The sequence below is a fragment of the Platichthys flesus genome, chromosome 5, assembly GCF_949316205.1.
Source record: "Platichthys flesus chromosome 5, fPlaFle2.1, whole genome shotgun sequence".
NCBI lineage: Eukaryota > Metazoa > Chordata > Actinopteri > Pleuronectiformes > Pleuronectidae > Platichthys > Platichthys flesus.
The window spans coordinates 27,183,927-27,196,131 of NC_084949.1; the positions used below are offsets into that span (position 1 = coordinate 27,183,927).

A 12,205-nucleotide genomic window follows, 5' to 3' on the forward strand; every position below is an offset into this window, starting at 1 on the left:
GCCCTGAAAGACAAACACAACCAAACACTCATAAAAATCCTGATAAAAGTCACTGATTTGTCATAGTTATTCAACCAAGTCTAACTTCCTGTGAATGGCTCTTTCACTTTAAAAGTTGTATTCTTTTTTCTTTTTTTAACGTTCTGAGCTGTTTCTGCATCGAAGAATCACACGAGCAACGAAGAGCAAACTGAGCGTTATAGGATGTACAGGAACTTTACATAGAAGTACTTTAGTAAGCTTTTAAAAGGTAAATGGATCTATCGTAGCTTTAGTTTTCACTGTTTCTTCGTCTGATGTAGCTTAAAAGATGTGAAGCATAATGCCTGTCTTTGGACCACCGAGGTAATTGTAGGTGTGTGTGTGTGTGTCTGTAAGAGTGTGTGTGTGTGTGTAAAACATGCTGAAATGTTTCCCAAATATTCAAATGAGAAAATAGTGTCCCTCCGAGCCGCCGGGGGCTCGTCCTGGTACGAGGTATATGATCCTGGGCCGACCGGTGGCGCCTGTGGAAAATGTTACAAAGCTGTCTGATGGATGATGGTGAATTTCATTCACACTGCTGTGCGTCACGCCGCCGCCTCCTCCTCCTCCTCCTCCTCCTCCTCCTCCTGCTGCTCCTCCCATGCTGCACCCCCCCCCCCCCCTCCCTGCTGTAGCCCCGCTCTGCTCAGACTACTTTCCTTCCTCATCGAATCATTCATCAACAGCCGTCTTTGTCGGCCGCTCTGCTCCTGAAAAGCTTCGGGCTCCATTCACATTCAATTCAATTAATTCATGAAGAGCGTTTTCTCTGCCTGGAGGTTTTTTTTAAAGAATGAATGAGAATCTTTAATCCACAGTGAGATACAGAAAGTGAGGAAGTCATGGACTTCAGCGAGTGTGTGAACTTATCTCCTGTTTTCCTACTTTAATGGAGCCCAGTAATTAAGAGTATTTAACTCTGGATGTCCAACGTGTGCAGGAGACATTACATTAACCTAACATGGACTCACCTTCTGTCTAATCACAGTCACCGAAGAAGTTCTTTTTAAGTGCATCGGTCCTGGAGTCAAACCGGATAAAAAGGCAGATCCAGGATGTTTGTTCCCAGATAAGAGCATTCGTGGTTCTAGCTGTTAAATTAGTTTCAGCTGAGAAGTGAAAGTGCATTTTCAAATCCTCGAAGGTCTGTAGACCAACGTGGAAAGACGGGCGTCCAATGATCTGAAGGAAATCTTTTGATTCTGGGATAAAATGCTACGTTCACACCAAATACAAAGCAAGTTCTCAAGTGAGTCTCGAGGTTCTCGTGAGAACAACACAAGCAAACACAAGCAAACACAAGACACCAGAGTCCGCCTGGTCTCTGGAAGAAGAAGAGGACGAACTCCTGGCTGAGGTCACTACTGTGCTCTGTTGTGTTGTGTTGTGTTGTGTTGTGTTGTGTTGTGTTGTGTTGTGTAAATCCCAGAGAAGCCAGAGAGGTCGTGAACAGTCTGAGGATTCGAGCCAGCTAGATGAATATTTCACATATTGTGTGTGATGCAAATTGTGCGTCTGTTGCTTCATTAACTTTGTATCTCATGTGTTCTCTTCACGTTTGGTGTGAATGCAACATTAAAGTTCTGGACGCTGTTGATGGACACGCGGTTAAATGACATCATCACGCTCGTTAGACGAGATCTGGTTTTCTGATGGATTTCATCAGAACTTGACATTTTGCTGCTCAGCTGAGATCTTCAGACAAACGGCTCTGTTCATGTTTATATTTGTTTATCAAAGATGATCAAAATCCAGTTCTCAACATGAATTCAATGAATTGAGGGTGAATCAAACCCTGCCCCCCCCACCAGCCCACCCTTTCCCCTGGTTTCCCTAACTTGCATCTCATTATCACTTTCCTTAACCCACCCTCAATACCCATAATCTCCGTCTAGATCACCCGGTGCCTCCGCCCCCCCGAGCCGCTCTGTCCTCCTAACCTCTTTGGTGACTCGGCTCTTTGAACCAGGGTTCCTACACGTCCTCTTTTTGGATGGACCTTTAATGGCTGCTCTTCAAGGTGCGTGATTGTTGCTCCACAGCTCGACTATTTGTCGTCACACTAACAAATGTCACGACACAGGGAACAACCGCAGGGTTACAACTATTTAAAAAGGGAACTACATTTCACCCCCCCCCCCCCCCAATTAACTATTACAAGATTTCTGTGCAATTCCAAAACCACCTTTTGAATTGACTGACTTGTGGAAACCTCCAGCTGGGTGTAGGAACCCTGATTGAAGTTGGTGTTGCACTGAAACGATTGAGCGCAGTTCCCACCAGAAGAAAAGATCAGCACGGCTGTTAGGACCAAATAAGGGATGGGCTCGCCGACTCCCCCCCGCTCCCCCCCGCCCCTTGCTCTAGGTGGAGGAAGCTCCGTGGCCGGGCATGTTGGACATGCTGCCGACCATGCCAGCGGGGCCAGCCATACCTGAGGGCCCTCCCAGAGCCGGAGGACTGTGCTTGGTAGGTGAGGTCATGTCGGCTCCACGCCCCTGCCCCTGCCCCTGGGCCTGGGGGTTGTGGTGGGCGTGCTGCAGGGCGTGGCGCTCCAGCAAGGTGCGGTGTGTGAAGGCCCGGTGGCACACGTTGCACTGGAAGGTGCGCTCGGCACGGTGGGTGCGCATGTGCACGTTGAGCGAGCTCTTCTGGGTGAAGCGCTTGCCGCACATGGAGCACTGGAAGGCCCTGACGCCGGTGTGCACCACCATGTGTTTGAGGAGGTAGTCGCGCAGGGAGAAGGAGCGCCAGCAGATGGAGCACTGATGAGGTTTCTGGCCTGGAAAGATTGACACGGTTCACTTTAGGTCTTTCATATTCAAGGTTTTCATGGGTCAACAAACTGGGACCAGAAACAGACTCAAACTGGACCAGTCTAACACTCGGGAACTGGATCCAGACAGAACCAGGATATGCCAGACAAGGAGGCGTGTCTTACCAGAGTGGATGAACATGTGCTTGCTGTAGTTCTTCCTGGAACGTAAAGATTTGCCACAGTGCGTGCAGTCGAACGAGGTCTCAGATCCCTGGGAGGAAGGGGAGGGGCCCGCAGAGCAGTTGGAGGGAGGTGGGGCCGGGGTCATCGGCGCCGGGGGCGGAGCCGGCTGACTGGGCTCGGTCCCCGCCATGCTATCGATCCCGCCCATGGGCCCCCCCACGTAGAACGGCGGGGGCTGCGACTGGCTCACCGGGTACTGGAACAGAAGCTGCAGAGGAATCATAACAGTTATTTATATTCCTCATTAAAACACAGCTCTTGATGCATGACACCAGTTTATATTTTCAATGGGGAATTATGAATTCATTTATTTGGTTATTTCTAAATGGTCACATTTCTCACATCCTTGGTTTAATTGAATTGTGCACTTTTCATCTTGGGGAGGAAAAAATATTAATACTATAAAAACAAAACCATAATTATGTGTAAACAAGGTTCATTTCCTTTCCCGTCCTCTTCAAAATAATCCTGTCATTTCAATTAAAACACAATTTCAGAAAACAGTTGACTATGATCCATTATCAGCCAAAGAGAAAATAATAATCTTATTTTACATTTCATTTTATGTAATATTGTACGAAGCTGATAAATAACACTGAGTGGCAGGGGCCCGATTTACATTTCCAACTGTTCTATCAAACTTTTCTAATCCTCTCCTCCGTCAGTGAGCCTGTGTGGGAGGTGTTTTGGAGAAAGACTCATTAAAACTGAAGCCGTCTATGGATTTCTGTGTTTTTATGTTTTTCTCTTTCTTTATTGCTGCACTTCTGTCAAACCTCTTCACAGGAACCAGAAGAGATGCAGCAGATGTTTGGGCCAAATGAAGCATCTTTAGGAAAAGCTTCTTATTTTAATTACCACATCCTCTGTTTCTCCACTGAACAGTTCATTGACAGCAGTGTTTGCATTTCAACAGGGAAGACGTCCCCTCTGGGCGTGGACACGTAGAGACATACGTCTGGAAATAATGATCTGCGTCTCCACAAGCAGCTCAATCACCTGGTTCAACTTTATTAAAATAAGATCTCATCTTTTATTCATATTGAACGATAGAGACTATCTGACAGTGTGTTTTTAACTTCAACATGTCCATCCTCATTGTAGGTCCACGTCACATCTACACCGGGTAACGATTGGCTTGACACTAGTTGTGATGTCACAGAAGTCATGCTTGTTTGAACAGGTTTTAATCTTAGAAAAGATTTACGGCGAACACAGACATTTTTCCACTTCAGCAGATGAACACACACTGAGAGAGAGAGAGAGAGAGAGAGAGATAGAGAGAGAGAGAGAGAGATAGAGAGAGAGAGAGAATCACAGGACATTGGGACAACATGTGCTGTGAAAGTTAGAAGCCACTTTCAGAATTAAGTAATTTTTAATGTGGAGCAACAACAGACTTTGAATAAATCCTGTTTTTCTCTTGAGACAATCAATCGCTGAACCAAAGCTCTGACTGTGCATCAGAAAAGAAATTTTCCTCTTAGAGTTCCTGATATTTTAAGAATTTCCTGGCTGAATATTGGACACAAACTTTGTCTTTTAATGACTTTGAGTTCTTGTTAAATCATCTGCAGTGGAGCATTATGCTCGTGGACTTGTTCTGCCTGGTTCAGACAGTGCAACCCACTGGCTCAGGTTAACACCCACTCACCACAGACTGATTCTGCTCCTTTAAAGGCAGAATAATTCCATAACCACAGAGTATGACTTCAGACATTACTGCACCAACCTGGTTGTTGATGGACTGGGTGGTTGGGGGCGGAGTCAGAGGCTTGTTGACCCGTCCTCTCGGGTTGAAGGCCATGGCCCGAGGAGGCTCGCTCTGGGGCCAGAAGCTCTCAGAGAACACCCCCTGCTCATCGTAGAAATCCTGCAGCACAAACACACACATGAGGGAAATGAAACACCCGACAACTCCAGTTTTGTGAGCATTGACATCCCAGCTTCAGATTCCAGGACAGTCGATGGCTGAGCTGCAGCACCTCGTCTGTGAAAGGTTCAGTTCTCTCTCTGAAGTACAAACACTGGGATCACTCACCTGCTCCATGGCTGTGAATCCAGCTCTGTTGTGCGTTCCCCTCAACAAACGTGTGCATACGTACAGAAGCCGAAGCTTTAACTACACATTCTTTGGTGCTCCGCTGCGCCTCCTTCCACGTGCACATGTGTACGGACCACTTTCCACACTGGCAGCCTCGTCTTACCCCCCCCCCCCCCACGTGAGCACAGGCAGCCGGTGGTGCGGTCTGACCAGTCAAGCTACATTACTGTGAGAACAGCAGTTGATCAAACATACAGCTTAATGTATGGCTGCCCGGGGGGGGGGGGGGGGGGCTCAGGGGAAATACCTGCATGGGTGGAGCTCGTTGAACACGGAGCAGACGTGACAAACTGTATTTGTTGTAGGCGGAGTTTCATTCAGCTCTTAGGAATATTATTGCAGTTATAATATTTAATTGAATATTGCAGTGGCTGTATGAATCCTTATGTTACAAATCTCTTGAGTCCAGTTTGTCTGTGTTCAAGTCTTTTATATGATTAAGTTTTCATGTTAATAATCACTCGTTACTTCACCTGTTGAACTGTGTTGTGTCAGAACTCCCTAAGCCGGACTAACCTGGTTAAATAAAGGCAAATTATGAATAATAAATAATCGAGACAGACGGATCTGTGTGAGCGTGGGTTTCTGCTGATAACAATATTACACAGAACAAATGAAGAAGAAGATATGTACATTAACGTTATATTTTATTTAGTGTACGTCCTGTCCTATCATCACCTATGTGGGCGGAGTCTACCTACACTTGACTCTGATTGGTTTGTAGTCAGTGGATCTTCTGGTCTGAGGAAACCTTCACACCTGATATTTGGCTCCGACTAAACTGACGAGTCCGAAGGTCTGAACCAAACAAGGTCGGTGTGAAAACAGGGTTATTGATTTACTCTAAATCAATACAACAGTACTCACTCCACAGTATAAAAGTACTCCACAGTACAACAGTACTCACTCCACAGTACTCCACACTAGTTCAAGATCTACTCTAAATCAATAACCCTGTTTGAATAGTGATCTGGTGATTGAATTCAGACGTTCTTTTTAGCAGTCAGAAGGTTTTCAGTCTTATTCACCACCTATTTTAAGGTTGCGTGGCTGAGTCAGACCTCAGCGGTACAGTCATATATAAAGCAGCTTATACAATACAAATACAATATTTAGGCCCATGAAGATCCAGATGTATGTGAATAACACGCAGTGATTTGTTAGAAGTGAAACCCGCCTGTGCACCGGTGTGAAGATGCTTCACATCATGTGAACTGAAGCTCTGCAGAGGAAGAGCTGCTCCACAAAACACTGAATTACATTAGTTCTAGTGTCGGAGCTGAATCAATTTGTGATCACATGCTTTCTCTTTGCGTGAAGGACAAAACGTCTTCAGCCTCCTACACCGAGCAGATCTTTCTACCTCCAGTCGTAACTTCTCTGCAGCAGCTTCGACTGGATCCTTCTGACTGCGAGGCAGATGTTCCCTGAGTGTTCTGCAGGGCCGAGCAGGCTGCGGCATTAATCTGCTCCACCGTCTCCTTACTTCAAGACTTGAGACAGAAATGCTGAGCATGAATTTAGCTCAATAAAACTCAAAGTTTCCTTCTACAGAATATGGAAACCTATCAATGGAATCACGACTAAAACATGCAAGATGTTATTTGACTGACTGTTGTCCTTCTGCACATTCACAGCATCTCTCTAACGTGGATCCACATTTACAAACTCCCTCTCCTCCTCCTCCGACAGGGTTAAACCCACCTGTCCAAATCCTGCCATGGACTCCTGGGGGCCCTCGTGCTCTCCGACTCGTCTCCCTTCCTCCAAGGCATAGACGCTCCCGTCCGTGTCCTGCACCCCTTCATCCTTCACCACCACTCCCTCGCCTCCCAGCACCTGAGGAGAGAAAACAGGTCCAATTCAATCTCGAGAGGCAAGAGATAAATCAGGCTTTCATCAGTGGCAGGAGCAAAGCAGCAGCAGATGGTCTATAAGAACAAACAGAGCATCGACTCGGCTTCAATCAGGCGCTCATCGTTGTTTATGACCTACAGTAAATATGCAGAAGTCCATAGAACATCAACAAGGAAACTACTGCTGAGACGAAGACGAGGGCTTCTCCTCGATTGTGCAAAGTGCAGAAACATTTCGGTGATATACGCCAATGCAGTGAGAGAAGAGGAAAAAGCAGAAAGAGGAAGAAAAGCAAACGGCTGCAGCTCTGCATGCCTGAAAGCTGTAACCATGGCAACCCCCCCCCCACCCCCCCTACCTGGAGTCTCAGCGGCTGCCTCTGCTTGCGGCTGTGGCTCGCCCCCCTGTCTCTGTCTCCGTCTCTCCCCCGCTCTCTCCCGTCCAGGTCCTCCTCCTCGCTGTACCGGTCCATCCCCACCAGGTCGTCGGAGAGGTCGGTGGTGTTGCCGCGGAGGCTGTCCCTGCCGATGCTGTCCACGCTGGCCACGCCGGAGCTGCAGCCGGCCGACAGGTTCCCCGTGCTGCTGGCGTTGGCTCCGTTGGCCGTCTGGGCCAGCAGGTCCCGGAGCTTGTACCGGACGTCCTGAGTGCAGCTGGAGCTCTGCTTCATGAGGATGGTGCCGGCCCCGGAGCCCATCCCGTCCCCACACATGGAGCCGGGGCCCATGTCGCCCAGCGCCATCAGACTCACGGTGTTAGCTTGCTCCATCTGGCCCTGGCCGCCCTCGCTGACACCAACGCCGCCCCCCCCTAGCCCAGCACCCATGTTACTAGCCCCACATTCAGCCATGAAGCTGGAGAAGTTTGCATAACCCCCACCTGCTCCACCAACAGAGCAGCTTCCGCTGCCGCCACTCTCTCGCCCCTTGCCCCCCCCACGCTCTTCCTGTTTCGGGAGAACTCCTCCCAGCATTGCACTTCCTGCTGCTGCAGCTGCAGCCGCCGCCGCAGCCGCCGCCCCCGCAGCCGCCTTCCTCTGCGAGATGATCTGGGTGCACTCGTCGATGACCGTCTTGATCTGCAGGATGCTGGCAGCGGTGAGGATGCAGAGGGCCTGCGACTGCAGCACCACCAGAGAGCCGCTGTACATGAAATCCACCAGCTGCTTCACGGTCTCGGCGGGAACCAGAGGCGGCACGGAGATTTCAGAGTGACCCAGCAGCAGCTTGTCCTGGAAGAAGGGGCTGCCCGCCGCCAGGACGCAGGCGTGTGCACGGAGCGAGGCGTCGTGGATCCTCACGGTCACGTCGCAGAAGAGGCCCTCGCGCCGCTGGGTGCGCAGGGCCTCCAGCACCGACTGGCTGGAGTTGTGGAGGTGGATGTAGTGCACGGTCTCTGTGCCAGCTGCCATGGCTGGAGGCGGCGAGTCGCTGGGGACCGGGTGGGAGTGGGGGTGGGGGAGGGGGGGAAGGTGCCTGGGGTTCTGCGTCAGCTTGAGGGAGGAGTAGGACAGGGAGGGAAACGGGTACAGTGCATGGGCCACGGTGGGGCTGTGTCCCGTCAGACAGGCATGAGTCTGATGGAAGCTTCAAACTGCTGCTGAGGAGAGGGGCGAGCTGCTCTGTGGTCCTGAGGGGGGGGGGGGGGGGGGACGTGTCCACCAGCGTCTGGGTCTCTGTTAAAAACCTGTAGAATGAATCAAAGAAACACTGATGACACACTGAGCCACTTTCACATCTCACTTCAGTGATTAGTAATTAAACATCTGGACAGTCGACTGGTTTCAATCTGACCTTCTGCAGGATTCTGTAAAACCACCTGAACCGATGGGATTGAAACTTGGTTGGATTTTGTTTGATTTGGAAAATTGATATGTTGAAATAGTTATAAACATGCAACTAGTGCTCTGTAGCTGCAGCTGGGACTCACTAATGAACCATGACAACAACAAGCTGTGTCTCAATTCACGAGCAACATGAGCAGATTAAGAAGACACGTGATGCTCGACTGTTGGACATCTCGTCCATTCCCTCTTCACGACGCACAAGGAAATTTGATTTACAGCCCGTACTCACAAAACCAGATCTGTCTCATAGGGCTTAACAATGTGATGTGCTCTCATGTCACAATGTGAGTCAGGAAACCCTAACAAAATAAGCCCGTCTCAGCCGGGGCTGCAGAGAGACACACGAGGGGTCCCTCTCCCAGGACGGACAGAGGGACACTCGATGTCAGCAGGGAGTCTTCGGAGGGATTCACCAGAGTCTTTGTTTGTCGGGATGAAAAGACGAGATTTGTCAACTGCATTTAAAAGGAGCCTGAGGAATGAGTCGAGTGGAACCACTGGGATGCAACAGTTCTTCAAATGCCTCCTCGGACCTTAAAGTGTCCCAGTCTGGGTTCTGGGGACACTGGGTTTCAGGGAACAGAGACTGGACAGGTGATCATCTCGGTTTTGGTCCAGTCTCTGCTCCACACAGTCCGCCAGTGAGGGTCACTGGTGGACTGGGTGGCTGGAGCCTGGTCCGTGCACGTGCCTGTGGCTGCAGGTGCTCATCACCCATCACACGGGTCGCGTGCAACATCTGGAACACCTGAGGTTTAGGACAAGGCACGTGCCGCGCGCGAGCCCCGCAGCCGCTGCACGGGGCCGCTTCAACCGTGTGTGTGTGTGTTAGTGTGTGTGGTGTGTCAGAGTGTGTGTCCGTTAACGTTACTGACAAACACCGAGAGACACAAAGAGCGGAGCCGCCCCCGGTGTGTGTCCGTGCCGCCGCTCCGGTCCTCCGGTAACCGAGCCGCCAGCGGGGACGGGGCTAACGCTAGCTCGCGTTAGCTGTTGACATTAGCCGCGCGGTATTTTGCACGAAACGCGCAGAGTCCGAGCAGCTGACCGAGCTCCAGCGGGACCTGGAGCACCGACGGGACCTTCCACATGTCCACCAGCCGCTGGCAACGCGTCTGACACGGCACAAAAACAACTGCCCCCACGCAAACCTAGCTACGATGCTAGCTAGCTAGCGCAAAGTGCCATACACAACCAGAGGAGTTAGCTTTCTAGCTAACCCGCTAGCAGCTCTTTATGCCCCCCGGTGCGGAGGTAACGTTACAATCCGTCGGTTCCCAGTCGGTGTCAGTGCTGGTGCTCGTGTTAGATTGTGACCCACAGACCTGCGGGGCCGCGCCGCCGCTCCTCGGTGTCAGGCGGATGGATGCAGCAGGAAGCCCTCGGTGCTGTGAACGCACCCGACCGACCTGGTGAGTGCTGCAGACAAACATGCACACAAACACACACACGCACACACACACTGTGAGTCACACACTCAGCGCAGGAAGCGATGTGGAGCCGCTCCTGCTCAACAGCAGCTAATCCATCCACAGCTGCTGCAAGAACCTGCAGCTCCTCACACCCGAAGGGAAGTAGGACACATACCTGCACACCCTGCACGGCCAACACACACACACACACAACACACACACACACACACACACACACACACACACACAGGCATGCACACACACACAGGCATGCATACACACACCAGCACACATCCATACACACAACATAATGCATGCACCTCACCGTCAGATCAGATTGAATACACTACTGTTAATTTATACCACGTGTACAAGCATCTTTATGTACTCACTGCTTAAAGGTCCAGTGTGTGAGATTTAGATGAAAGTGATCTATTGAATATAAAATCATCCTGTTGATGTTTTCACTTGTTTGTTTCGTATACATTATACAGATTGTTGTTTTCTTTACCCCAGAATGAACCCTTTATATTCACTTCATTCTACACACAGGTCCTTTTTAAAGGGGCAAAGATTCACTGTAGTATATTAAAGGTCCAGTGTGTAGAATGTAGTGACATCTAGTGGTGTAGTGTCATGTTGCAGCTGAACAGCTCTCACCTCACCCTCCACTTCCAAACAACAGAGAACCTGTGGAAACCTTCAGCTGCCATAAAAACTCAAAAGGTTTAGTTTGTCCAGTCTGGGCTACTGTAAAAGAAGAACATGGCTGCTGATGTAAACATAAAGTATTTAAATATGAATTATTTAAACATAAAGGGCCATTCTAGGGTCAAGAAAACAACAATTTGTACAAACCTTCGACACAAACAAGGAAATACTACACACAGTGAAAAAATAAGTCTATACCACACAACTCTGACAGAGCTGAAGGGAGCGGACACTTATAATATTAATCTATTTTAATATCTCCTTATGCATAATGCACACATACACATAACGTCCTTATCTCTATTGTCTATAGCTGTATTTATTTGACACCTTCACATGTGTTCTCTTCTCGTGTTCCACCTCCTTCTGACTGATGCTCTAACCAGGGGATTTCCCGGTGTGGGATCTTATCTTAAATTAAAATGTGCTTATAAGTCCTGGGAGAGCGAGCTCATGGCATCAGTGCAAAGAGAAGGAGCTGATGTTACACAATAAATGCACCATCGTGGAAAAGATACCAGAGTAGCAACAGTGCAGTTAAGACAGAGATGCAGAGTGAATTAGAATGAATGCCTGAATGCGTTGATGACAGATTAAGTGTGGAGGCAGGTGTCCAGGCTGCACACAGGCTTTGTGAGTGAGTGTTTGTCCAGTGAGTTGTCGTGTCTGTGCTGCAGCCTGGTTCTGGATGGATGAACTTCAGTGAGGGTGGCAGCAGGTCTGCAGATCTGAGCACAGCGTGGGTCCTGGATCTCATCCTACTGTCAAGGGCAAAGACTGGAGGTGAGTGTAATGCAGCGCTGCCCGGACGTGGAAGGTTAAAACCACAATGTTCACATGAGGCCAACCAGTTAGAATCTCTCAGACCAGATGATAGTCGTATTAAAATAAATCAGTGCTTGAATCATGTCAGATTTTAGTTTTTCATCAAGAGCCATGAATTATTCTCTGAGAAATTAGGGGAAATTTCAAAACACCCGTTATTTTTACGGAGTTCTCTCTCGACCCTCGTCCCAAGTTCACCAAGTCCTGTGGAAAAATCCGTTCAGTAGTTTTTTATTTTCGGTCTCTGACTCCAGCTTCTCCTTCAAACAGAGAAATCCCGTTTGAATTGCTTTTCGTAGGCAAACAAAGCCGCTATATTCCCATCCCGGTTTTCTGGTATCGGAGGAATAACCCTGTTTTTGATGAAATTGTAAAATATCATCAAAAAACACATTTTTTTTGTCATGAGAGTTTGATAAAGACAT

General features: G+C 49.0%; 1 protein-coding gene across 1 annotated transcript; it reads right to left on the reverse strand.

The window, feature by feature from the left end:
• Positions 1-654: 654 nt before the first annotated feature.
• Positions 655-10,287, reverse strand: zbtb45 (zinc finger and BTB domain containing 45). Its single transcript, XM_062388283.1, has 6 exons — positions 10,158-10,287; positions 7,345-8,672; positions 6,834-6,968; positions 4,758-4,898; positions 2,966-3,233; positions 655-2,806 (listed from the first exon to the last, which is right to left on the reverse strand). The coding sequence occupies exons 2-6, from the start codon at positions 8,395-8,397 to the stop codon at positions 2,388-2,390; spliced, it is 2,016 nt and encodes a 671-aa protein (XP_062244267.1). The 5' UTR covers positions 8,398-8,672; positions 10,158-10,287; the 3' UTR covers positions 655-2,387.
• Positions 10,288-12,205: the final 1,918 nt, after the last annotated feature.

Coding starts and splice junctions, on each gene's coding strand:
- zbtb45 (XM_062388283.1), bottom strand. CDS start 8,397: ATGGCAGCTGGCACAGAGACCGTGCACTACATCCACCTCCACAACTCC. Junction 4,899..6,833: donor CCATGGCAGGATTTGGACAG/GTGGGTTTAACC, acceptor TTTGTGCTGCAG/GATTTCTACGATGAGCAGGG. Junction 2,807..2,965: donor GCACATGTTCATCCACTCTG/GTAAGACACGCC, acceptor CAATCTTTCCAG/GCCAGAAACCTCATCAGTGC.